The sequence below is a fragment of the Pelecanus crispus genome, chromosome 2 (genome assembly GCF_030463565.1).
Source record: "Pelecanus crispus isolate bPelCri1 chromosome 2, bPelCri1.pri, whole genome shotgun sequence".
Classification (NCBI taxonomy): domain Eukaryota; kingdom Metazoa; phylum Chordata; class Aves; order Pelecaniformes; family Pelecanidae; genus Pelecanus; species Pelecanus crispus.
Window position 1 is genome coordinate 82,531,475 of NC_134644.1, and position 25,895 is coordinate 82,557,369.

Here is a 25,895-nt window from a genome sequence, read left to right on the forward strand (position 1 = left end):
AGGTTATAAGGTTTGGAGTGGTTCAGCATTCCTTGCAAAAATCCTCAGACAGCTTGGTCAAATACACTTCAATTTTCCAGTGACTGTTATTAAGTGTCTATTAATAATACGTATTACATAGTCCAGAAATAACTTTTCCACACGAAGAATTTGCAGCCATTTTACTGTGTCAGTATTGTGTGCTGGCAGAAGTGAATTCTCCAGTCACTGTAGATGGCTTTTAAGGGGGGTGGTGGTGAGGGGACACTACTGCCTAATTTGAATGGAGGTATCTGATAAAACTGTAGCTCTATTAAATACCTGATTAGCAAGCACAAAGACATCCTTCAGCAGGGTTCTGTTTTATAATAGACGCAGGGGTGTAGCTGTTGCTCAGATACCATCAATATAAAAGGAAGGGAACCTGAATTGACAAGTAGAAATTATGATATTTTGGTGATGCTACTCCCAGGCATGCTGTAAGCCTTGCAGAGTCATTTCCAACCTCTGTGTGAACATGTAGCAAAGTACACAGATTAACAGCAGTTATTGTCTATATTGATCTTTAATGCCATGTGGTTTTCCATGGGGATAAGAAGGGCTGCTCCAGTGCCCTGAAGCAAAAGACTGCTCCTCATTTTCCCATGATTATATGCAGAACTACTGCTGCCTTTCCAGACCTGAAGTAGCTGCGTTTCAAGAGCACCTAGTGTATTCATTGTGGATAATGCATGTTGTGACGACTCAGACTGAAAGACTTGTAAAAACACGTGCTGTGCAGGAGGAGACCTCAGGAATGAGTTGGAATGAGTGCCCAGTTCTCAGCAGTAAAGCATTACCAGGCCAGATCTATGAGAGCTCCTGTGCGGTTCCACTTGTGTGCATGGATGCGCTTGTGCATTATTGTGGCACATATCGGCGAAGGGAAGCACTTTTTGTTAAAACAATTCTACATACAAAAAATGTTACAAAAGCCTAACCAGGAATGTTTTTATACTCACACTTGATTTTTTTTTTTTTTTTTTTGGGGTGTGTGTGTCAAAATGAGCATGGGCATATAATAGTGTATTTGATTCTCTTCATTAATTTATATAAAATCTTCACTCAAGTAGATCTTTAAGATTTTTATTATCATTAATTATGTGTATTACACAATAGCAGCCAGAAGCCTCCCAATTAGTGCCCAATTCATAGCATCCCATTGTACAAACAGATGTTAAAAAAACAGCCCCACCTCCAAACTGACAACAAATGAAATTATGAGGATAAAGAAGTCCCTTTGGGGTCCATGTCTAAGCAGCCAGGCAGAGACCCAGGGAACTTGCAGCATGCTGTTGAGTGTGATATGGTTTCTTCACTTTTGGGTAGACTCTGGAGGAAGAAAAAGAATTGGATCTGTTGACGCATCGCATTTCCCATAAGGGAGCAGCCACAGTGCTGAGATCATTATGACCCATTTCTTCATGCTTGCTGATGATTCTAGTTTCAATCCTTGCTCAGTAGGATCCTGTGATTCAGCGAGTGAAAAATGTGTCCTCACTGAGGACACGTCGTAAACTTCCCATTGTCTTCTCTGAAATCAGGGTTTTGAGCCTGCTCTCTGGTGGCAGATACAAACCATGGGGAGAAAGAAGCTGCAGATGGAGAAGGAGGAGACAGATGAGCAGACAGGTAGTTTACCCAGAGCCGAACACAAGAATTCAGCCCCTCCTGCCCTGTAAGTGGAGTTGGTTGAATGCTTTCCAGGAAAATATGACTCAAAAAACCAAAGATGAAGTGGGAGAATATCTGCACCATCTTGCATGAATGCAATGGTGACTCTGTTTCCTTGCCCCTATTGCACCAATGCCTAGGGGGGATACAGAATTAGGCCAGAAGAGACTAGAAAGAGGTTGCTAAAGGATCCAGCAGGAAAGACAAAAGAATACCACAGATAAGAGAGAGCCTCAGTTACACACCTTCAAAGGAGCAGAGGTAGTTTGGGCCATCACTGAATGGGACAACCTACCTGCCTGGCCGAGTCTAGGCTAGGATGGTCTAGTTTTCTGAAGGCCATGCAGAGGTGAAAGGGAGGCTGCTTGTTCATGCACCATTTTTGCCAGCCACCCAAGAGAGAGTCTTGCATGTTTGTGCTACACTTTATATGCCAGATATATAAATAATGCAGAATTGTTCTCCTGAGAGGTGAAGGTGGCTAAGCCCATCCTTTTGTTTTATGGATAAGAAGCTCATCATGACACAGTGGTCACTTTGTCAGCTTTATAGGTGCTCTTCACCCACAGAGCAGTACTATTGCAAACAGAGCAGCTACGCAGTGAACCCCCCCCCAGCTTTAAAAACCTCCCCGGAGAGAAGCCCTCCCTACCAGAGTTCTTTTCCATCAGGGCAGATGAGATCTCACTAGGTAAAAGATCCCTTTGCTGTCTGACAGGAAACACAGCACTGACCTTCCTGAAGGCTCGGACTGAAGATAGCCTCCTGCAGTGCTCACAGGTCCAGGAGAATGTCAGAAAATTACCCTTTGTCAGGAAATAATTCAAAATGTTATCTTTTCCTCTTGGGAGTTCCTCAAATCTCTGTTCCCTTCACCTCTCTCTCCACAGTGGCTGCTAGAGGAGGTTGCAGGTTACAGGGCCTGAAACAAAGCCAACTGAGCGGCTGAGACTCCCTTCCAACTACAACTACTGTTATTCTTTAAATCCAACCCTTTGGTCCCATTGCTTGTCAGCCCTCAGTGTGATGGTGGCTACACTCTGATTTCAGCTCAGACAGGCTGAGCTCTGGAAATAGCTTCATGCTACCTAAGTAAAGCTCTGCTTACTAATGAAAATATCGGAGGGAATGACGAAATTGTTTGGGCAGGTGAAGGAGTGTGTGTTTGACCCTGACCAAATTCTCCTTCTTTGGGTTATCCCTCCCTCTCCTGTCACTCAGGAAATGTCCATGGCTCATTTCTGCAGACCCTTCCTCCACCTGCTAGCAGCTCTGCATCTTAAACTTCAGTGACGTTATTCATGCCAGCAGTGTGCCGGGCACACGTCACTCTCATCTTCAGGGGTTTGAATTCCTCTGGTGAGATGATGCAATAAGGCAGAGGTGAATCAGGGTCCAAAACTATAAATGCTCTCTGCTCAGGATTAATCTGATAGGCTTGTAAGGCATATCAGCTCTGTTTTGCCTGTTGTCGTGCACTTGGGGCAGCGTTATACCTATTCGTACCCAAAAGTTAGTAAGGGACAGACCAGGACCGTGGCTCTGGTGCTGGCTTGAGACTGGAGTGTCTGCTCCTTTGGGGAAAGACGGGAAGGGCCGATGCCACCTGCCCGAGCCCCACGGGGAGGTGAAGATCGGCAGCGGCACTGGGCTCGGCAGCAGACGTGGCCACCGCTTCCTTCTACCACCAGAGGCATCGAGGAGGCCCAAGACCCAGCAAAATGGGTGCAGCTTAGTTGCAAAAAGAAAACCCCAAGGTGGAGCTCAGGGGCCCCTTTCAGTGCGGTCCTCCGCCACGCCGTCCCTTCTCCGGGTGCGCCCCGCGCGCCCGGCCAGCAACGCCGCTCTCCTCCTCACAAAGTCCCCATCCCGAAGGATCTCCTCAACTCTCCTTTGCCGCTTGCCGGGGAGAGGTGCCGTGGAGCGGGCGGGGGGCAGGCGGGGAGCCCGCCGCCCCGCGAGGGAGAGGAGAGAGCCCTGCCACCGCTTCTGCAATGGGGGCAGCACGCCCGGCTTCACGCGTCCACCGGTCCCCACCGGTAACCTGCCCAGCGAGAGCACCGCCACCACCCGCACGTGTGCCGCAAGGGTCCTTTCCAGGTGTAACATTTCCCAGGATGCACCAGCGGCAGCAACAGTCTCCGAATCTGTCGCGACGCCCGGGATTTCAGCAGCCCCGCGGCAGCCTCTCACCCTCTCGCGGGCTGCCCGTCGGCGCCCCGGCCCGCAGCAAGGACACCGGCTCGCCTCAGTTCAACACCTTCTCCGAGAAGTGTCCCAGCCTCCCCTCCTCCTGCACGGGCTGCGAGGCCTGGCCGCGGCAGGACGGGCCCCGCTCCTGGGCCAGGGGCCCGGTGGTCCGCCGCGGCCCCCCGCTCCCCGCCGCCGGGCAGGCGCCCTGCAGCTCGGCACACTTCTCCTTGTAGTGCTGGGCGTTGCCGGCGAAAGTCTCGCAGCGGCTGAGGTTTTCCTCCTGCACCGGGCTGCCCACGTTCTCCTCGCTCGGCCCCGAGGCCGTTGCCCCCTCCTGGGAGTTTTGGCTAAGGTAGACAACAATGATGTCGCCCTTGAAATTCATTACTTGTCCACTTGAGATAAAGGTGGAGTTACTGTTTCCAGTCACATTTCCTGGGGAAGGAGGGGGGAGAAAAGACAACACGCGTGATTAATATTTTCCCCTCACGAGACGGACGCTTAGTGCAGTGAACTTAATCTGCTGGTGGCTTGGCTCTTGTTCCATTATTTTTTTCCCCATGACACGAGGATGCTCTTATAATCAATGCCTTCCACTGGACCTTTTCATTATTTCCGTTTTTCCCTCCTCAGGACGAAGCCCGTCATCCACAGGAAGCCTGTCTGGAAGGCTTGGAAGCATTTTCTCTCTCAATCGTGCTCAGGGAAGCAAGAGAGAGCACGACCATCTCATGCTCCCTGTGCTGCCTGATGCACAAGCTGTGTCCAAACTGCCTCTGCCCATGGTTTGTGAGGAAATGGTCATTATTTCTGATTATGACATTTTTTTTTTTAGAGTCCCAGGCATCACACTGGGGTTTTTCTTCCCTTTTGGTAAACAATCAATCCTACTGGGTGGGCGAGGTAGCAGGCTTACTGTAAATACGGAAAGACTTAGCGTCAGACCATACAGTCACACAGTGTCCAAATGACACGGAGCTTATACGATTATCTTATATTGTCCTGATCCTCCATGTAGGTACACTCCGGTACTCACCTAGTGCCCTCATGGATTTACCTGGATATACGCTGACTCCAGTGAAGAAACAGAGTCTATATTATAGCAACCTAACGGAGTCACAGTTTCAGTCAGTCTGCCTGCAGTTAGAGATTTTTCAGTATAAATTCAATCTTTCTGCCATTCAAGGACTGTGTCACTGACTCAAGTGACAGCAGGACCACACTCTGGGAATTAATAAAGTTCCCTCAGAGCAGAAGGACAATAAGTGAGAGCAAGCTTTCAACAACAAACTAACAAACTTACTGAAGTTCAAAAATTAAACAAACTGAAGCAACCAAGTATAAAAAAAAAATCTTCCTAGCCTATAAACACTTTTCCCAAGAAATGTTTTTCCTGCTGTGCTTCACTTAATCATCACTTGCAGACTGATCTGACACCTTTTAGACATTTTGTGCTTTTCCTCATTACGTTCCTCAACACTTGAGATGTTCCTATTTTCATGGCAGCTAAGCATGGCCCAGCCCAGAGAAATGCTGTTTTTCTAGCAGCCACGGGTGATGTTTGCACATCAGCAATGGACACTGGGCTCCAGCTGTGCTGAGTTAGGACCTGTGCCTGCTCATAACCGAGTCTGGGTAGCACTTCAGCGTCTCTCTAAAGTCCCCCTCAAGCAATCCTATTTATTTTAGCTAAACCACTGCATTGCTAGCTCTTTGCTTTCTTTCCAAGTGTTGTTGATTAACATGAGGTGTCAATACGAGTTTTCTCTGCGGGAGTTTTTTCCCTGCCGGTTGTTTCCCCTGTGTTCGATTCAGTTTGGTGGTTTGCAATCAACACAACTGTTAGGCATAATGGGAGTACAAAAATCACTGTTTGCCTTTACACAGATTGCCTGTCACTCACAAAAGCTACTGTGGAAAAGTTTACCAGTGCTCAGTACAAGATCAAGAATTTAGAAATATATGTGACAGTGGAGAGAGAAAAAAAAAAAAGGCAGATAAACACATTTATAATGTTTAGTTGAATGTGGCTGGCAACTCTTCACTGCTTTCTGAAGACATTGCGCTGAAACAAAAGGTTATTTGAGGCCCAAAAGCACAGAAAATGGACACAAAAGACACAAGAGATGTGCTTCCAACCTGGAAAGTATAAGGGACACCCTCAGAGGATAAGTGAAGGCATCGTTCTCTGCAATGTTTCAGCCTTTTGATCTCTTCAGACTACCTGATGATATATTAATTACCATGACAGATTAATTTTTGTGGTAATTATTCACTAAGAACTGGAACAACACAGGCAATTAATTTTCTCTGAGCTATCTAATGGCCTCTAGGTGGTAAGAACTGTTTTGTTTCTGCCAAAGTGGGCTGGTTTGGGATCTGGAAGTGAAAGGCTCTGCAAAACCATTCCTAATTGTGCGTCACCTGAGTCTTCCTGCACTCATGCTTTATGCTTGTGCCCCTTACACATGACTTGAGGTGGTCATGAACCGATGCTTCATGTTCTGACTGCCTCCAGGCTTGGGGGGTTTGAAAGAGCGCTTGAAGGCTTACCTCCATCTCTGGTGGTGACCCCTGTAAGTGCCACCTGCCCAGAGGTCTACTTTGGTCTACGCTAGGGTTTTTTCACAGGAGGGACAGAGTTTGCAATTTCTGTTGTCATTCTGAGTGTTAGGGAACTAAACCTAAAACGTCATGGAATTACCCATAGCCTTTTTCTCCTCATTTTTATATCCACCCTCTTTTGTACCATTCTGTCTTAGCATGACTATGTGCAAAGCCAGGTGGCTTCAGTTGCTTTGAGAAGCTTTACAGAAAGTTATTTTGCGTGCACATTTATTCCACATGGGCGTTTCACAAGGCCCAGCAAAATGACCGACGTGTTGCTGCTCCACGCGCAGCCCCAGCGCAGCTGGGGTGCTTCAGTGTGGAAGCTATGGCTAAGCCCTGTCTCACTCCTCATGCAACCAGGTGTCACCAGCGGAGCACGGCCATTCTGCGGACAGAAAAAAAAACTCTGCCAACAGGCTATGTTACCTACAGATTAACTAACCTACACTCTCATACTGCCCACAGCTCAGTCAGTACCTGCTGGCAGCCCTGCCTAAAAAATGGCAAATTAGGAATGCTGTATCTGTGCTCAGGTTTCACCAGATGGCACTATAGCATGTACATACTGGAAGGCACAGATGCAATTAAAATCCCATCTAAAGAATTGTGCTGCAAATCTAAGATGGCACTTTCTAGCCCATCACGTAAATCCAAGCTCTTCTGTTTGCCCTATTGTTCCTTAATATTTTCTCTTCCTCTTTGCGTCAGATTTAGAAAGAAAAGCAGTACTTCTGCAGTGCCAAATACAACTTTCAGTTGTACCTCAGAGTCACCTTCCAACAACAACAAAAAAAGATAATCTGTGTTCTCTTTACTACTGCTGAATTTTGTACAGACCAGGCAGTGAAACTGTGTCAGGATTTCAGGAAACTGAAGCAGCAGAATGAGTATCTGCTCTTAGAAAGATGAATGCTACACACTTTCAGACTCCCACACGACATGCATGTTGAGAGGGGAAGGGGAAGGGCCTTCAAAAGTGTTGCTTTTGGGCTTTGGCACACTGACAAGAATGTCTCCGTAAGAAACTTTAAGGCACAACATGGTTTTAAAGAAGGGCAACTGCTTACGACTGCCGTATGTATTACAGGAATACTTAGATGTCCCAGTCAAAACTAAGGTCTCATTACGCTTGGCAGTGCATCGACATAAGTAAAAATAAGAGCATCTGACTTTAAAAGATTATAATCTAAAATGAGTAATAACACATGACAGGCAGATTGCAGACTTTTATACTGAAAAAAAGTCTGAGGGAGGAAGGTTTCATCCAGAAAAGACTCATAACTTCCCTTCTGCTAGTTTTGCTTCAGTGATTTTTTTTTCCCTGCTTTCATTTGACAATTTTGATACATTTACTCAATTAGTAAATTGGTAGTCAATTAGTAAATTGGTGACAGTGTTTCAGAGTTGTTTTAGGGACAGAGCACTTGTGTATGGAGAAACAATGTCTGTATGAAATTATTTTTAGGTGAATGTTTATATCCTAGCAAATTAAAACAAAGAAAAAGAGCTAAAAGCAAAAAATTGAACATGATCTCTTAGACCCAGTCATGGCCACCAGGTTACAGCTCCAGCTGGAGTTTCACTGACTGCCATATAAATGTAACGGGACTTAAACCTAATGGCAAAAATGTGCCTGCAGATTGCTGAATGGAATATCATCTGTCTGAGCCTTATGCATCCTTTCTTGACTCAGCCTCTAGGTCCCCATGCTCTCCTCCTTCTAAGTTTTCTCCAATACACACACCTGCTATCACCAAAATCCTTCAGTAACTGGCCTTTGCAGCGACAGCCAGCAGATGGGTTCCGCGTTGCTGGTTAGATCAGGGCAGGACAATGGTCCCTCACAGTGCTCATCCTACTTGCACAATTCACTACAAACCAAACGGCCTTGCTATTTCATTTTTGTCTTTCAGATTACTTTCAGGGCAATTAAGTGAAAAGGCATCATTTTATTCTTCTCTCCTCCTCCTAAATCAGACCCTCTGAATAATACTGAGCTAGCACAGAGAATAATCCTATACGACTGTGTACATACAGGTCAAGCCTAATGGGCTTACCAGATGCTGGAGGGAGGTCTGAAGTGCTGCTGTTTGTTCCTGAAGCGCTTCTGTTTGTGTTCTGGTACTTCATGTTGGTACTATCTGAAGATGCATCTTCCATACCATGATCACTGGCTAGACTGCTCTGACCAGCAGAGAAAGAATTCAAGCCACAGGTGCACTGTGCATAGCATCCAGTTTCTGGGGAGGTGGAGGCATTGTCAGCCGCAGCACAACAGGGTTTGCTCCACTTTCTGTGGCATTCCCTGTACAAAGCGCCACACCTCACACAGATCTTCTCCGAGTCACAGTTTGTTGCAAAACGATCTGTGTCTTTGCTGCCTGTTTCCTTCAGGCAACTGTGGGCACGTTGGCAAGATTTCTGAAGAAGTTTGTCTGTGGCAGCGTGTGCCCCATCCATATTGGAGGAAGGGTGAGAGCCTTGAGAGACTGATATGTCCTCTGTGCTCCCAATCCCTGAAAAGTACTGATTTAAGCTGTCGTTCTCCCCAGCCTCCATTGGTTCTGAAAATGATGACATGGTTTTACTGGCAGTCCGACTCAGTAAAGATAAATAATCAGTGGTATTGAGATCCTTATCCATGTATTCATCTTCTGTAGGAACTGGTGGGAAATGGTCATCATCAGTCTCAGTTACCACAGAAAACTCTTGGAGGCTCCCTCCCACCTCGCACGGCACCATGCCAGGGCTCCCGTTCCTGCAAGGAGCGTGACCACTGCTGCAGCACAAGTTTCCAGGGGCGGGAGAGCCACCAGGGCCCAGGAGACACACGCCTTCAGAGGTCTGGGGGACAGCGGCGTTCGTGGTATTCATGGTAACAAATGCATCCCTTGGGGGCTCCTGAAAGAAAGCCAAAAGAAAAACGTGTTTAATAACTAGATCAGCAGAAGGTTATTTTCTAGACAAAGAAGGAACAGGCAGATCTCAGTTCTTCCTCAGTGTGGAGCTGCTGAGGTTGAACAGCACCGCTATATTTGAGTGTTGAAGTGTAATTCTGTTCTGCTGTGAAACTGTGACCAGTGATGCTGCGCTCAGTGGGTGTTCAGAAAAAAAATCTGGTGGCCTGGGGGGCAATAACATTTAATTTTGGGAGAGGACTATTCCTAGTTCTTAAGAGGGCACTTGAGAGTTAATAAATCTAGAAGAGTCACTGGATTCTCCTCTTCCTTATGGACCATCAATAAGACCTACCTAACTGCTATAAGGTTTGGAAACACCCCATATCATCTATGTGTCTGAAGGGCTGTTGATCTGTGAAGGCCTCACTGGGAGCAGAATCTTTATTATCAGTAATGATCAAAGAAAGAAACGGGGTTGATTCAGAGGGCCCAAGACAGGCTAGAAACAAATGAAGTCACATGGGCAAGGTTGCTTTAACCTGGAAAATGTTAGGACAACAAATGCAAAGGCCCACGATCAAAGTATAGCTATATTTTTGGTTGCAGCTCCACAAAAAAGGGTTGGGAAATACTTCAAGGTTTCCCTTCAGTTCATGCAAGTCATGCTGTAATGATGGGTATTTGGGAACCACTACCTTTCATTTCTGGCATCTGTTCAGATCTTCCAGGATGGAGGAGAGAGTGTAAAAGCTCCCAGCCACTAATTGCTGTTGATTCCCTCCTCTGTCCTGGAGGATCTGAGCAGCTGCCAATGCAGGAGCTTGCATGAACACTTATGAGACAAAAGAGGAACTGCCTGCTCAAAAAGGTGGGTTTGGTTTTTGGGGTTTTTTTTTGTCATTGTTGCAATGGAATTTGAGACTTTCAATAGCTAAGCTAGACAGAACTCCTAGATGGGGTGGTGGGGGAGAGCGTGCACCTAGGATCTCAGTCCACGTCCATGGTATGAAGCAGGCAGTGCACATGAACTTGAACCTGTGCCCCCATCTAAGTGTTTCAAGTATGCTCTGTTCCGGAGCAAAACCCCTTGGAAGGCCTTACTTTTTTCACAGCCGAACGGACAAGAGGGATTTCTGCAAGCACCAGAAGTAAGGGGTCTCACTGCCAGTTTCTTCATCTGATGGCTCTGTGCTTAATGCCTTGCATGTCTGGCATTCTTGGCATTGCCCCAAATCCAGGTTTCTCCCCTGTGAGGACTCTGGTATGTAAGAAGGTGCAAACGCAACTAAGCTGTTCCTGCTCTTAGGATTTAGAAAAGCTCTCTCCTAGGCAGTCTCAGGTGTTCAGCAACCAGTGGGCTCGTGTTTAACTTTCTCCTCATAAATATTTAATCATCACAGAGACTTTTACCACTGTTAAAACTGGCTGAAACCAGAGAGCAGGTTCAGAAGCTATTTGAGAACGGTGATTTCATACGCCTCACATTTACAGAAAACCAGACTGAAAAAGCCAAAGCTGCAAGCATTTTTTGAGGAAGTCAAAACTTGCTTTTTAGCCAAACATTAACGTGGAGCCTGCTTCAGGAGGGGTGTCAGGAATGCCATGAGGAAAACATAAATCGGAGAGAAAATGTTAGCATCTTTGAGTTTACCTTTGTTCCTTTTATTTGGCTGCACACTTCGTTAGCCCAATTCTGTAGATCTGCTGTAGGGAACACAAAGAGAGTAGCTGTAACATATAGCCGGCACTGAAGTTAACTACAGACCTAAAGACCCACAGTCATTCATAATCCACAATATCATATTAAAGGAAAACCAGCAAGACTGTTTATACTGACTGTTCAAGTGTACCAGCATTGGTCTAGCTGAGGATTCGTTGTAACTGGAACAGGGATATATTTCTGTGGAACAAATGTTTCCAAGCTCCTAAAATAGACCACGGTTAAACTGTGTTCCACATCAAATGGGGTTTCTTTCCTGGTCATATGTCACACCAAGCTGACTGGCCTGATACCGACCCGCTTGCAGCCATACGGTCTATTTCAAGAGAAGTCACATGGATGGCCCAAAGACCATTCTCAGACAGGAGTGAGGAGCCTGGAGAGAAGAGGGTAAGCCACTGAAACCACGGGATGGCAGGCTCAAACACAGCGTATTCCATTTCATCAGGGTGTACTTAATGGGGAAATTCACTCAATCGGAGTTACCTCCCAAGTAAAAGCTTTAAGTCCAACAATGCTTTATGGTAAAGACTGCCACTTAACAGAATTAGCAATTCTTGTTTTCTGTTTATACTTTCAGGAGATTTTGCAGGACTTGGGTCTCATGTACATTTGAAGCTTGTGCTGGTTTTGTATGTCTGAAGATAGATCAGCTATGTAAGCCACTGCTGGTTCCCAGCAATGACTCTGTTCCTCTGATGTTAAGTCTGCACATTTACCATCAGTCCCCGAGCAGGCAGAGCTTCTTACTGAGCCTGCAAGTCTCAAGGGCTCGGGTTAGCAGGATTTACCACGCAAAGGCAATGAAAGGCTGTCACTGCAGAGCAGCAGGGCAATAGAAATATCAAATAAAGAGCATTCCCCCCTAACCTGCTTTGCATTGTAAGTATTTGGTTTGCAAGGAGAGTCACCATTTCCTCCAGCCCATCCCAGGAATTCCAGATTTAGCACAACCCATGTTTAGTGTGGCAGAGGCAGCCTGTTTCTAAAACACAGGCTGAAATATACTTTACAAGAGCGGGTTGCTGTCTTCCCTTCCACTGCTCCCAAAACATTTCATAAATTGCTAGGGTTTGGGAAAGGAGATGATGGAAAAACTACACTAGGAAAAGCTTTCCATGTGTAGCGGGGGGGGCAATAAAAATGAACAGAACAATATGGGTATACCCTAACTCCTAACTGAGGAGATCCAGGGCTTAACACAGAGTTGAGTAACTGCTGAAGGTATTTCCATTGTATTCATAATATATTCAGTGCCCCGCTGTTATCCACTACGCCTCTGCTAGAATTTTTCTATTTTTCTACTTTTACTGTTTATTCTATTTCTTTCTAGTATTTCTTCATCAGAACTTTGGCCTTCAGCTAAAAACATTGCCTCCCTCACGTTTTCAAATACACATCAGGCCTTTGTCTTGAAATCCGTACTTTAACTGGTCCAGATGCAGGTTTCAGGGGAGGAGGGAGAGTGAGGGGAAGGAGACAGGAGGCGGTGAAAGCCCCGTAAGTCTTCCCCTGCTTCCCTTCGGCCAAGGGGTCTGCTGTGCCACGTGGCGCAGAGCAGCCGTGCTGCTATAACAGCCCCCAGCACCAGCCCTCCTCCATCCACGCAGCGTCTGCGTCTGCCCCGAGGATGGTCACCCCACGGTCAGGGCTGCAGGAGGATACCAAGCGATATGCATTATGCATAAGCGTATGTTGTGGTTTAGCCCCAGCCAGCAACTAAGCACCACGCAGCCGCTCCCTCGCTCCCCCTACCCCCATGGGATGGGGGAGAGAATCGGAGGAGTAAGAGTGAGAAACACTCCTGGGTTGAGATAAGAACAGTTTAACAATTGAAATAAAGTTAAATAGTAATGATAATAATAATAATAATGATAATAACAATAATAATATACAAAGCAAGTGATGCACAATGCGATTGCTCACCACCCACTGACCGATACCCAGACAATTCCCGAGCAGCGATTGCTGCTCCCCGGCCAACCCCCCCCCCAGTTTATATACTGAACATGACGTCATATGGTATGGAACAGCCCTTTGGTCAGTTTGGATCAACTATTCTGGCTGTGCCCCCTCCCAGCTTCTTGTGCACCTGGCAGAGCATGGGAAGCTGAGAAGTCCTTGACTAGCATAAGCAGTACTTAGCAACAACTAAAACATCAGTGTGTTATCAGTATTATTCTCATACTAAATCCAAAACACAGGCCTATGCCAGCTACTAGGAAGAAAATTACTAGGAAGAAAATCTCAGCCGAAACCAGGACAGCGTAATACGCTCCCTGCCTAGAGGAAAGGAATTCGAAGCCTGGCTTTGCGCTAGTTAAAGCATATCCATATGGACAGATACAGGGATAGTGCAGAACCTCCACTCCTGAGTTTCTTAACCTCATGGGCAGGTACCCATGAAATCAGAGTGCACAGAGCACCATGCAGTTGTCACATTCATGAATATCATTAACTATCACGTACCTGTCAGCTTTTTTCCCTTATTCTTGTAGTATATGATGAAGATGACAATGCCAATTAGTGCCACAAAAAACAAGATGACAATCAACATGTATAAGAACCTGTTTGCTCCTGCAGGATGTAAAAAAGATAGTGCAATCAACATGCAGCTTGTACTCAGCAGTATGACAATCCTTGCTCAATTTACCTCCTTTTCCACAGGAGAGGGGTTTTTTTAACTTCCTATTTGATTTTCAGTTTCTGTAATAAGGACAACATCTCTAGCACTCATGCAGTTCTGTGTCAGGCAGCCTTACTGAAGGTACCAGGTACTGAGCCATCTCTGTAGAAAATGGAGTCTTGGTGTCTCAGAGAGGTGCAATCCAGCCATGGTCCTCTGAAGGTCCCCTTGCAAGCTGCCAGCAGCCCATGGGCTGTGCTTGCTCTGCCTCAGGGGATGGCGGACATACCTCTCATGGAGGCTATAGACTTCAGCTGGCAAAATTTGTCCTTTATCTCAGGTTATGAAGGATCACTGCGTGCCAGGCAAGCAGCCTCCCTGGTACCATATCCACACTGGAGAGGGAAATGGGCAGTGGGCAAGAAGGGAGAGCTACATTCAGCTGAGATTGTATCCATTGCTATAAAAGAAGCATGGAGAGAAGCTGCTAGCCTTTATACAGATAATGCGTGTATGGAAATCAGCAGGCTGACAAAATGAAAGAGCTGTAAATGTGATGGAGATCATGGGTATAACAGCAACGCTGCTTGCCATGCAGTCTCAGTGGGAGATGTAAAGCTCTGCTTAGTAGCGGACACGGGCCCTAGAGCTGCCAGGCTTAAGGTAATCTTTAAAGGTGGGGTTTTCCAAGAGCGCCGTCTTGGTCTACAGCTGCTCCCCCTAGAGTCACCCACAATGGGAATGGAGTCAAGCCAGCCAAAAACCCTAGTAAACACATCCCTCCTCCTCCCTGGTACTTTCTAACAGATAATCTGTACGAGGACACATACCGTCTTCCGATGGCTCAGGCATCTTCCGTTCTGCGCAAACTGCATCTGACTTGTCAGTCCCAGGCACCATTTCAGCCATTCCTAGAGCTGTACAGCTGAAAAAGAAAGACAAAGAGGCCAGGTTCTCAAAGAGGGAGCTTGTCATGGCTCCTACACTTATGCAGAGTAGTACTTTCTGTTGTAATGTACATTTATCCTGCATTTCTCCACCCTTAAGAAGCTCAGATACCTTCTTTATTTTCAGCTGTGTTAACTCAGCGGTTCTGTTGTTACCACTCTCTCTTGGTCCCCGCCAAAGAGAATTCAGGCTCCATCATGAGAATGCCTTTATCGCTGCACAGCCAACAGAGATGCTCTGTGCACTCTGCAGACAGCCTGAAACACCCCACTGAAAAATGCGTTTGCCCAAGCTTCTCCCTGCCTTGTGGCTAGTATAGTCTTCTTGCAAGATACAGGGACTTACTTGGTCCAGGATTTACACTTGTCAGTGGATGAAGCAACCTTTGAGAAGTAGCCTCTGGCACATGGTGTACATGTTGTGTCCTTGTCCTGTTGCACTGTGTGTAGTAAAGGAAGAAAAACTTCATAGCTGAGTTTCCCTGAGTTCCTTTCAGGTAAGGGGAAGGTGACTACGCTCCCCATACTCCCGCTCCACTCCCCTCCCCACCCCCGAAAGGTTCCCTGAAGAAAGAAGGATCTTAGATTACGTTAGAGCAACAATGACAGTCACATGTAAGCAGAAAAAAGTACGCTAGGCTCACCTGAGCACTTATCTACATGATCAGAATGAGATATGACCAGGAGCCATTTGCGGTTATTGTAAAATAACACAGCTATTACACCCTTCCCCTTCCATTAACTTCTTCGTATCGATGCTATGCCACAGACAGCAACGCTAACTGGTATTGTCACTTCTATGAAGCCACAGTAAACAAAATGCTGTATCAGGATTTGCTAGACTGGAGAAAAAACAGCACCACTGCGCTCCAGGCCCATGCAGCATTTCATCCTCCATTCTCTATTATGTGCTGCTTTTTTGGGGTTCCTCATGCTTGGCGCAGCTGTTCCCAGTGTTCACTACAACTTTCAACTTGACTGTCTCTATTTTCCACCCACAAAACACCTGCATTTTGTTTTCGATCAGACTTAGGACTAAACTAAATGTTTAGTCTTAATAAACGGTTTAGTGTAATAAAGCTTTGCACTACAAGTCACCTAAACCAAAGAGTACTTGCACTACCTGAAAGGTGTTAATCACTTTTAACTTGCTTATAACATTATAAAATGGAAAGCAAAGTCATTGGACAAAAACTGATTTCAAATCCGACCTCAGCAACAACCCCCAGTGGACCACTTCTCTGAATACTGGAGCAATGCATGCTCCAGTGACGCATTCAGACACCTCAGCAAATATTAGAAATGAACTGAACACCTTGCAACTATTGCCACGTCTACATGATATCTTGTAAAAGTCACTTGATCCAAGATACTATTTATGCTACAGACGCAGAAGCCTTCAAAATGCAAATAGTCCAGGAGGGTTATATGCAGTAGTAATGATAACTCAGACATGCATCTTCTGTTGACAGTGATCTGAGAGTCTAAAGTATCCTCTCTAATGTCACAACCCACACGATGTTGGCCTCATCTGGTAGGCCCGAGCTGGACGTTTCACTTCGTAGATCCCTTTTCTGTATCTTACCAGGATCCTTGACTCCGAATCCTGGAGCACATATGGTATTTCGCTGACAGCAGTCGCAGTCTTCATTCCAGTGGTAGCCCACCGTACAAGCACACTGCCGCTGGAACGTGCTGTTCCCTGGGTTCACTTCTCTCAAAGCTTTCCCTAAAAGAGAAAGCAGATAGGAGTAAAAATCTCTCTGATAATAAGCCTCAAGTTTATGAACTGTTCTACCTATTTGTTTTGCTTGAATGCTAGATGCAAAACCATTCATGTTAGAGGAAATGTTATCTTTCAAGGTCAAGGAGACCCTTGATCAGCACAGGGCTCCTCACTGATTGCGCTCCTGAGCAATACTTTTCCTTGTAGCTGCTGTAGAAAATAAACAGAGCTTTTGCAAGGGTGAAACAAACGTGTTAGGGGAAGTGAATGCACAATACGCTGGGCAAAAGGACAACCTTTAAGATCCAACTCACAGGAGTGAATGGCCCCAGTGAAGATAATCATTATGAGCAGCACGGAGGCTATGGTCGCGGTGCTCAGCACAGCACAGAATCTCTGCTGTCTGGGGACCTCCCTCTCTGCCAGGCTCTTCTGCAAGCCCAGCCTCCAGTGTCAAGTACCTGAACAAAGCAACTTCCCTAGATCCACTTTCCCACATTTGTGCTTCACTAATTCGGATTTGAAGGGTCTTCAGTATGAACAGCTCACCTTGATCACATATTTTATGTAGTAAGCATTTATCTTCTTCATTCCAGACATCCATATACTCGTTTGGGCCACACGGCTGGCACACGCTATCAGAAGTACCAGTGCATCTAGCAGACATATACTTTCCTGTGAATGAGAGAAGGACAAGGAGGTCATTTGCAAGTTGCACACTAGCTGGCTAAGGAGCTTAGGGAAAAAACCAGCTTGGGCTAACACTGCTGTACTGCTGTGGACAATCATTCTTCCTGTCACCTTTTCAGTTCCTCAGTCTGGCCCCCATTTAGTGTGGCACTGAAACACCCGTAAAGCTCATGGCCTGGGAGCAGTCCTATCTACACACATGAGAATCAAGCTGCTTTCTGTCTCCCGCAGTCGCTAAGTGCTATCCCAACAAAATAGCTGCTATGGCTTTTGCTGAGGTCAGCAGGACCACTCCTGTGCTAGAAGGCACTCGTAAACCTGAAATCATACACCTGCGACGGGGTGTGCCAACAGATTAGCAGAGTCGCAAGAGCAAGCTGCCTTACTGACCCACAGAGCTGTTTCTAATGAGCTTTTCGGTTATGAAGCTGGTACAGCCCAGTGCTCACGTACCTGGCTCACACTTTGTGCAGCACCGTCCAGAGTATTCATAGTGTTGTTCGCTTCCACACGGTGGAGTGATTTGTAGTGACAACTGGAGCAGAGAAGTAGGGAGAGGACATGAGAACCAATATGCCTGCAGAGCTTCACACCTACCTAGCCACAGTGCTGGCAGATAAGAGGAAAACTTTTCTTCTGTATAGCATTTTGGATAGCTAAGCAGTAAAACTTACCCAACGTTTATGACTTCAAAGGTGCTTTGTAGACACGCTAAGAATATGTACTTGATGCTGTACACACAGGGACTTGTAATACAGCCAGGTGATAAACAACACAATCTTGCAGTTTGTCCTGAACTTTTGGCCTCCTATATAACCTTTTCTTACAGTACTCTATTATTTGAAATCTATGACTTTAAAACAATTGTAAAGCAAAAAAAATTGGCATAGAGATACTTCTGTAGTCTCTTCCACAGCTATGACCTCAGACCAAGACCTGGGCAACTGACAGTTTTAATGTATAGCATTAAGCAAACAAGTAAGGTGAATGATTTATATTTCTGAAAAAGAAGAAGTTCCCAGCTTCCCACTGGGATACACAATACTCCTGGCTAGCCCCAGAAAATATTGGACTTTAATTTTGCAGCTTTTTATGGCTCCCGCTGTGTCCTGCAAAGATGGTCTCATGGAACTGAGGCAGCCATCCAGAGAGGTGATACAATTAAGCCAACAGCTTTTAGCTTCTCAAAAACCAAACCAAAACCAACACAAACCACCCCCCCAAAAATACCTGAAACGGTTACATGAGAGGCCACCTGCAAAGCAGGTAGCAGCGTTGCCTCGAGCTCCTACGGGCCTTCGCATCCCCTCCCTGCTCTCGGCTGCCGGCACACGCAGTCGTCCTACCCGCAGCCCAGCACACGCGGCTCCCTCGGCCAGCCTTCGGGGCACGGCTTGTGCTGGGCATTCTGGCCAGCCAAGCACTGCGCCCAGCCCCTCGCTCACCCTGCTCTGGCTGCCCGGGAGTCTCCTGGCAGCAGTCCTCCAGGCAAACTCAACACCTTACGACCAGTTGTTGATCTTGCAATAGATAAGATGATTCAAAATCCGTCTCGTAGCAAGGAATCCTTCATTACTGGACACAGCTGTTAAAATCTCATTTACTTGAAGAAAGTTGCAATAAAGCTTCTGGTTAGAGGGAGCTTTTGTCATCTAATAGCATTTGACAGCCTACTGATACTGGTTTCCATTCCTCTACTTAGCATTCTCCCCTTGTTTCCTCCAAGTCTTTACCTCTCCTCTTTTGCCCTTTTCTAGTTTCAGTGATAGCAATCTCTTTAAATAGAAAGTATTTTTCCCTAAGGACCTTGTCCTCTTCTAATGCTGGGAAGGGTCTTGTAACTTAAAGACAACCAAAAATGTTGAAATTTTTCTTTAAATCACTTTTTGGCTTGGGGTTTGAGCCATGGGTTGGTGCAGAACTTGTGTTTATCAAAACTGCGCTAGCTGTGTCCAGAACAGAGTAAGTACTTCAAGTCAGGTACTTTTTCCACGTTATAAACACCTTATAGACATTTTTTTTATCATGACAGCAATCCCAGGTCAAATTAAGAGTTCAGTCTTGCAAGAAATCCTCTGTTGTCTCATTGTTTCCTTGTGTTTTTCTTTGCATTTATTACCAGCACCTTTCTCGTGATTAGATTATATGTTTTTTGGAACACAGACGTGTTTTGCCTTTGTGCAGCACCTCCCAGGAGGGGCACAGGATAACGATCAGTGCTGGCAAGGCGAGAGGCGATCTAGGAAAGGGAAAGCCAGGCCAGCCTGGCAGCTGAACAGTGACACTGCTCAGTGTCCCAGGGGAAACGCTGAAAACACTCCTGTAACTGAAGGAGCTCATTTTCTCTAATGCACTTGAGGCGGCGTCTGCTAAAATACTAAGCTGGCCAGCACCAGGAGTAAGGCAACACTGCATGACCGAGCAGCAGAGAGGTGGTCTTGAGCAGCTGATTCCCCATTCCCAGCCATCTGAAAGGCAACAAAAGTGATGAGACCAATGACAGGTCCAGTCACTCGCTTTTTGTAACAGAATGTTCTCTTCTTCCTCGTTTGCCCCAGTTTGATAGTTCCTCTTTAGAAGAAAAGACTAAAAAATTACTGAAGTGTCAAACAAGGGCAAAGTCATCCTTTTTAAGGAAGGATATGCAAATCTGCTAAAGAGCATTCAGCTAAAGGATCTGGAATAATTTCCGAGAATCACAACTCAGCCTAAGAAGCTGCAATCCCCTGGTGCAGAGGCTAGGGGAGCAGGCTAATTGCTCACCTACCTTTTGGAAATTGTTTCATACCTCCCTACTTTACCGTATAAAGGGCTATTGTTACAGCATACTCACAGCTGCAGCTGCATAAATCTACGCTCTATGTCAATAAGCAGGCTATTCTGCGACCGTGTCCTTCCCCTTTTCACACAAGCCAATGCATTCACAGAGCTGCAATACTCCCTCCTTTGATTTACGCTCAGTGACAAAGACAAGGCTCTTGGCGTCCATGTGCTAACCCCGACGTGAGCCCAGCCTCCTCACAAAGGCGAGGGATTTTGGCCTGGCATGGACTGGCTGGACCTGCCGAGCACGAAAGCTGGGGGGAGAGAGGACAGGAAGGGAAACAAAAGCAACCTGGGGTTTTCTTAGGGTGGGAGCCGATCCAGTGAACTTGGGCCCTTCTGCTAACACAGCCCCACTGAAGTCAGGTTACCCCTTGCTTAACCTTCTGCCAGGGGACCGTGTGCGTCTCATCGTCAAACTGTACGTCAGCTTCCCTTGGGGGCTGAGAAGCACTCGTGCTGCTGGCAGCACAGCGACCTGACACATCGCCGTCACCAGCGCATTCCCACCACAGTGTCCTTCTGAGACGGGGAAGTGCAATTCATTTCGCAGATGAGGAACTTGCACCCGGAGGCCGGCTGGCTTTATGGAGGTGACAGGAAACCAGACCAAGTCTCCCAAGTCTCAAGTTCACCCCATAACCCCTGGAACATCCTTCCTCTCATCGGTGCTGGCCTGTGGGTCACAGTGATCCTGGTATCACTGAGCTCTTACCTAGAGACAGAATGGGCCTCCATGAATGCAACGGTGTCAACTTTTTTTAAGTTTAAGGTAATTAAATAAGACAAAAACCAGCCTGGTCATTCCTTTAATGGTCTCGCTATTGGTGAAGCTGTTCATTAAATACCACCAACACGTGCAAATGAGTGCTTCAAAGAGCTCTAGGTATCCTGTGTAAATTTAATTTGTCACTTAAAAAGTGTGTGAAGCACACAAGTTTGCACCAGTTCCTAAAAAAAACCAGTCAGCTTTCCCACTTGATTAAAATTGCCTCAGAAAAAGTATACCTGTCAGGTGAAGAATCTAGGAGAAAAAAGACAAACCTCTGGGCTTGGTGGATCTGGTTCAGTAAAGCACGCCAACACCTGCTTACCTTTAAGCACATGAGTAGCACCATTGAGTTCTTTGGGAAAACAGGCACGCTCATGTCAAGGTTTGCAGGAGGACTGTGTTTTGGTGTCAAGCTGCAGGCAGCCTTTTCAGCTTTTTTTTTTCCCTCCATTTGTTGAAAAGGACGCTAAGCAAGAGTGTGCTTGTAGGGTCGGAGAGCTTCAGTGACTCAGAGCTACAAAGCACCACTGTGTTAGTCAGACCTTGAAAAAACACACACACAGGTGCTTCTGAAGGAGGAACCAGCAGCATTCAGATTCCTGTCCTTAGGCTTAAGGAAATATTTATTCTTGGTGCCGTTGAGCAATCAGATGGCAGCAGAAGCTGTGTGTCATGGATGCTAAAATTACTTTCTTGCTCAGATGTATATTCAGACAGACTTTTCAGAGAAGATAGAGTTGCATGGGCCTCTTTCCTTTAAAAGAAAAAATCTGGAAGAACAAGCTCGGGGGTTTCCGCAGTCTTTTTCCCATGTCACTTCTGAACAAGAACCTGAGGCCTCAATGGGGATTGTTCATTAGCGATAATCTTAGTTTTGCAAAAACTGAAACGTAAAGGGACATGTCAAGGGCTAACTATCTTAAGATGACACCTTCTTGCTCAGTGTAGTTGTTTCTGGAGAGTATTCAAGTCATCTGTCACCATTTCACTGCGCAAAGCACATTTTTCTCTCAATTTAGTACCGCAGACCTAAAGTACCTATGGGAGAGCCAACTATGGTGTGTCTTGCCTTGCACACCTCTTGTTCTTTGTTCTTTGGAGCCTGAGTTTATTCAAACCACTTGCTTTTGAGGCCCTTAGCCTTGCCTGCTGAAGAACTATAATATTTCTGTGGATTTGGGGCTTTATTTGCCTTCGTCAAGAGGACTGAGCTTTGACCAACATTTCCTGACCTGAAGTAGCCCCTGCAAGCACAGCATTCTGGTATCCAGCTAGGACTCTGCAGCCGTCTGCTGCTTTTTCTCCTTCAAATGTGAGCCACTCCCTCTCCTCTCACACCGACTGTGTGCCCACAGCCCTCCAGCTTCCTACCTGATTTGGGTCAGCAGTATCGCTAAGAAAAACCCACATTTCTTCAGCTCATTGCCTGTTTCAGAGGCTTGCCTAAAAAATTATTTAAGAATAAAACCAGAATCTGGCTCTCGATGGACACAGCTCCATGGCTGGTGCTCCGAGGCACTCCACTGAGGCACGTAATAGTAATGCGCACAGTGAAGGACTCTGGAAATTTTTACAATTTTGAGTTTATAAGGGGAAAGAGGAGTCTTATGTTGAACACTTAATCATAATCACATGGATGCTGAATGCAACAGTTCCTTCATAGACAATCTTCACTGTTGATAAAAATTCAATCAAAGCAGCATGCAAGTCACAGCAATTCCAGTTATTCGCTTGCAGGTCTGTAATCATCACTAAAACCTTAGATTGTGAATGAAATGCTTTTGGTGATGTCAATTTTCCAGTGACCAGTAAACCACATCACAGGACTACCACCACGTGGTACACTATAGCCGGGAAATGGCAACAGCTAAAAACTAAATATTATTTCACTCTTAAAAATAGGTCCTTGAAACCCTGCTAGAGCCTTAATACCTAAAGAGGCCAGAAAGAACATGAGGGATAAAACCCGAATAAAGAGGTCAAGAGAAAACTGTAACTTGCAGCCAGGAAGCGGGCAAATAGCGGTAAAAGTCCCATCCTGACTATTCCCCTTGCCCCTCTGTTTTAGCGCACAGCAAAAAGCAAACACCTGAGCCACTGGTGCTGTTCCACCAACGGGAAGGACCATTCATCAATCTCAAACCAACCAGAGTTATTTCTAGCCAGCAGACTACGTGAAGGAGAAGTGCCGCACTGACCACTCTTGCAGCGGGGCAGCGGGGGTAAGGCAGACAGGAACCTCAGGTATATCAGATGGCAGATGACAGAGGTGATAGATGTCAGGGCTGAAACGGCTACCGACCAAACGTGTGAATCAGCCAGCTTTCCTCTGTGGACTGAAAACTCGCCATCACGTGCACAGCATTCATCGTTCAGAGACAAAGTCATCTTCATACAACAGTCAGAAGGGTACATCTGACATTTTCATCAACTGGGTGGTCGGAAGCATCTGCACGTTGCCTGCTTGGTCTGCACTTTGATGCAACACCTCATGCTTTAACCTACGCGTCCTCACTGCCACAGTAATTCCAAGAGTAATAGCTACTAGGTAGAAGTAGTAGAGAGTAGAAACCCAAAAGCCAACCAGACCAAAATATTGAAGAAAAAGGCTTGACAGCAAGACAACGGTCCGTAACAAACAGAAGTAAAAACTGAAGAATAATGGCATTACCTAGATGTGCTTGTGAAAAGGCCTGCGAAGGCAAACCTCTTCTAGATTAGACGAGTGCAACAGCAGCACTCTATAGGAAAGCTTAGCAGTCTCACGGCTCCAGGTACAGTCTCAATGACTCACCATGAGTAACTCTACCCCCATTCATGCTTAATTAAAATAATAATATTTAAAAAGGCACTGAAGACACAATCATTTATGTGGAGCATGCTCCTCTTGCATTTTAGTTCAGCAGATTATTCTTCTATGCTTGATCAGCTGCGGTTGAGTCTTAATGAAGACATGACCAGGAGAGATTTCTTGGGCTGGGCTATTTCTGGATGCCAGATTAAGGAGTTCAGTGGGGACTTTCTATGCTTAAAAATCTGTATGTTTATGTACTCTTTCCTTCCAGCATGCCACCAGAGTGGAGCATAACGTATTAATCTTTTATGGTGTGAGGCGAGACCCTGCAATCCTAGCTGAGCTGCTGGGGAGAATGAGAAAGCTTGTAGAAAAGAGGGGAAGCCTGCTTTCACCACCCGACACTCTGCTTTGGCTTCCTTCTCCTGGATTTTAGCCTTGCACATAGAACAAATACTGAATATTCTGCAGGCAGAAATGAGAAGGGTAGTGGTAGGGCTGTAGCCCTTACTTTGAACGATGGCTGTATAGAGGGGATGCATGTAACACCCACAGACCGTTCTGCCTCGGTGTGAGTTATAGTAAGAATGGCATGATCGGATCTGCACCTTCTCCATCATGAAGGAATTGCTGCCTTCATTAAAGGGCTCAGGGCTGGGCTGAGAATTGGTTCATTTACTCTTCAGGTGTCACCAGAAGGAACCAGCTCTGCCAGGGACCGTGGGCCAGTCAAGTCGGTGGAAATATCCCTCCCTGATTTGAAGGGGCTTTCGCTCATTTCCTTAAGCAGCCTGTTTACTACATATGGTATTGCAGGGGAGAATTTTTTTTCCCTGTGAGAGCAGATTCAAGGAATCATCTCATCATCCTTGCTACTGAACAATGAAAAGTTACTGAAGAACATGATGCTCATAAGGCAAAAACTATTCGCTGTGGCAAAATAATACGCTCAAAATAGATTCTCTTGCATGCTACATAAACAATTTTTAGGACTCCATATGAACCTAGTAGCACATTTTTCCCTATCTGTATTCCAGATTAATGGGTTGCCTAACAAAACTTCACAGTATTTTTTTTTCCATACAAGATTTTTTTTCTTTTTCCCTCCACTTTGACCACTGACTAAATATATTCTGCACCCATCTGCAGTCACAAATGTTGTTCTTTGTCATTCTTGAACAGACCCTATATACTTCTTTTTCTTTTGGAGTAGCCACAAAGTGGCCAGGGTGAATGACCTCATTTTTTTTCCCCCCCTCCTTGGCTAATTGGCTCTTGCAGGGTGGATTAAACCGGCCAGCTTGGCTCTTTTACTGAACGCAGCCTTTCCTGGTCTCTTTTATCTACATTTTAAGAGAGGAGCCGCCAGCGGGTTCTGCAGAGCTGAGAGGCGGCTCCGGGTCTCAGCTCTCTGCCTGCCCACTGCGCTGCCATCCTCCACCGCAGCCCCTGCCCCAGCCTCTCCGTTAAAGAAATTGCAGGGAAGAGGCCAGGAGCCACCACGAACTCATTTGGCCAAGCGGTGTGGGGAACGTGCCTCCACCATGGGGACGCTGGTGGGGCCATGGGCAGAAGAGTACCCAAAGAATACGTGTGAGGGTTGGATGCCGCAGCCTGCGTGACGGCAGCTGTCCAGGGGGGCTGTATCCGCTCCCTTCCCAGGCCCGCATGGGCAGACCTCCCTGTGACTTGGGTGGGAAATGGATGGGGCTCTATCCTGCAGTGATTAATGACTCTTTGGCTTTGTTTGCAGCCACGACATCCTAAGCGCTGTACAAACACCGAAGAAAGCCAAGCCCTCAGCCCAGAGAACTCACACCCTGACAAAGCAAACAAAAGAGGTAACCAAGGGAAGCACTGTGAAGAGCAGCCGAGGTGGCTGCATAGGTATGGGACAAAAACCAGGATGTCCTGGAGCGCCGGGCATAAGTCGGTGTTGATCCTCTGGTGCAGCGCTGAGCCCTTGGTGAGGCACCACGTCACAAATATGATTGCACGCTGTGGTGACACGCAAATAAAGAAAAATCAGGAAACTTGCATTTCCCCAGAGCTGAAGCGTCACACCAAAACCCTGCTGCCACAGAGCAGACACAACAGCAGACCGCCCCGGGCGCCAGCACAGCCTGCAGAGCAGGGCTCTCCTGCAGCGCACCCTGCGACTTTCAGCCACTGCTGCTCATGGAGGTCCAACAACAGTCCTTCTTCTACTACATGAACTTTGGACCATTTTCAAAGAAGAGTAAGTCATAAAAAGGGGCAAGTTGTTGCAGGCAGGCTATTGTGTTGTACAGACCGAGGCCTACCCAAGTCCATAGTGCAACCTGGTTAAACAGCACTTAATTTTTGTATTGCGTTTATAACACACAAATATTTGCCTTTGCACTTTCCGTTGGTAATAATGA

The 25,895-nt window shown here is 46.3% G+C and overlaps 1 protein-coding gene across 1 annotated transcript; it reads right to left on the reverse strand.

Annotated features, from left to right (window-relative positions):
- Nucleotides 1-3,940: 3,940 nt before the first annotated feature.
- Nucleotides 3,941-21,150, reverse strand: TNFRSF11A (TNF receptor superfamily member 11a). Its single transcript, XM_075705030.1, has 10 exons — nt 21,022-21,150; nt 17,558-17,639; nt 16,964-17,089; nt 16,274-16,417; nt 15,035-15,128; nt 14,572-14,666; nt 13,585-13,692; nt 11,047-11,099; nt 8,553-9,396; nt 3,941-4,320 (listed from the first exon to the last, which is right to left on the reverse strand). Exons 1-10 carry the CDS (start codon nt 21,148-21,150, stop codon nt 3,941-3,943), a joined length of 2,055 nt encoding a protein of 684 aa, XP_075561145.1.
- Between the last annotated feature and the right edge of the window lie 4,745 nt (nt 21,151-25,895).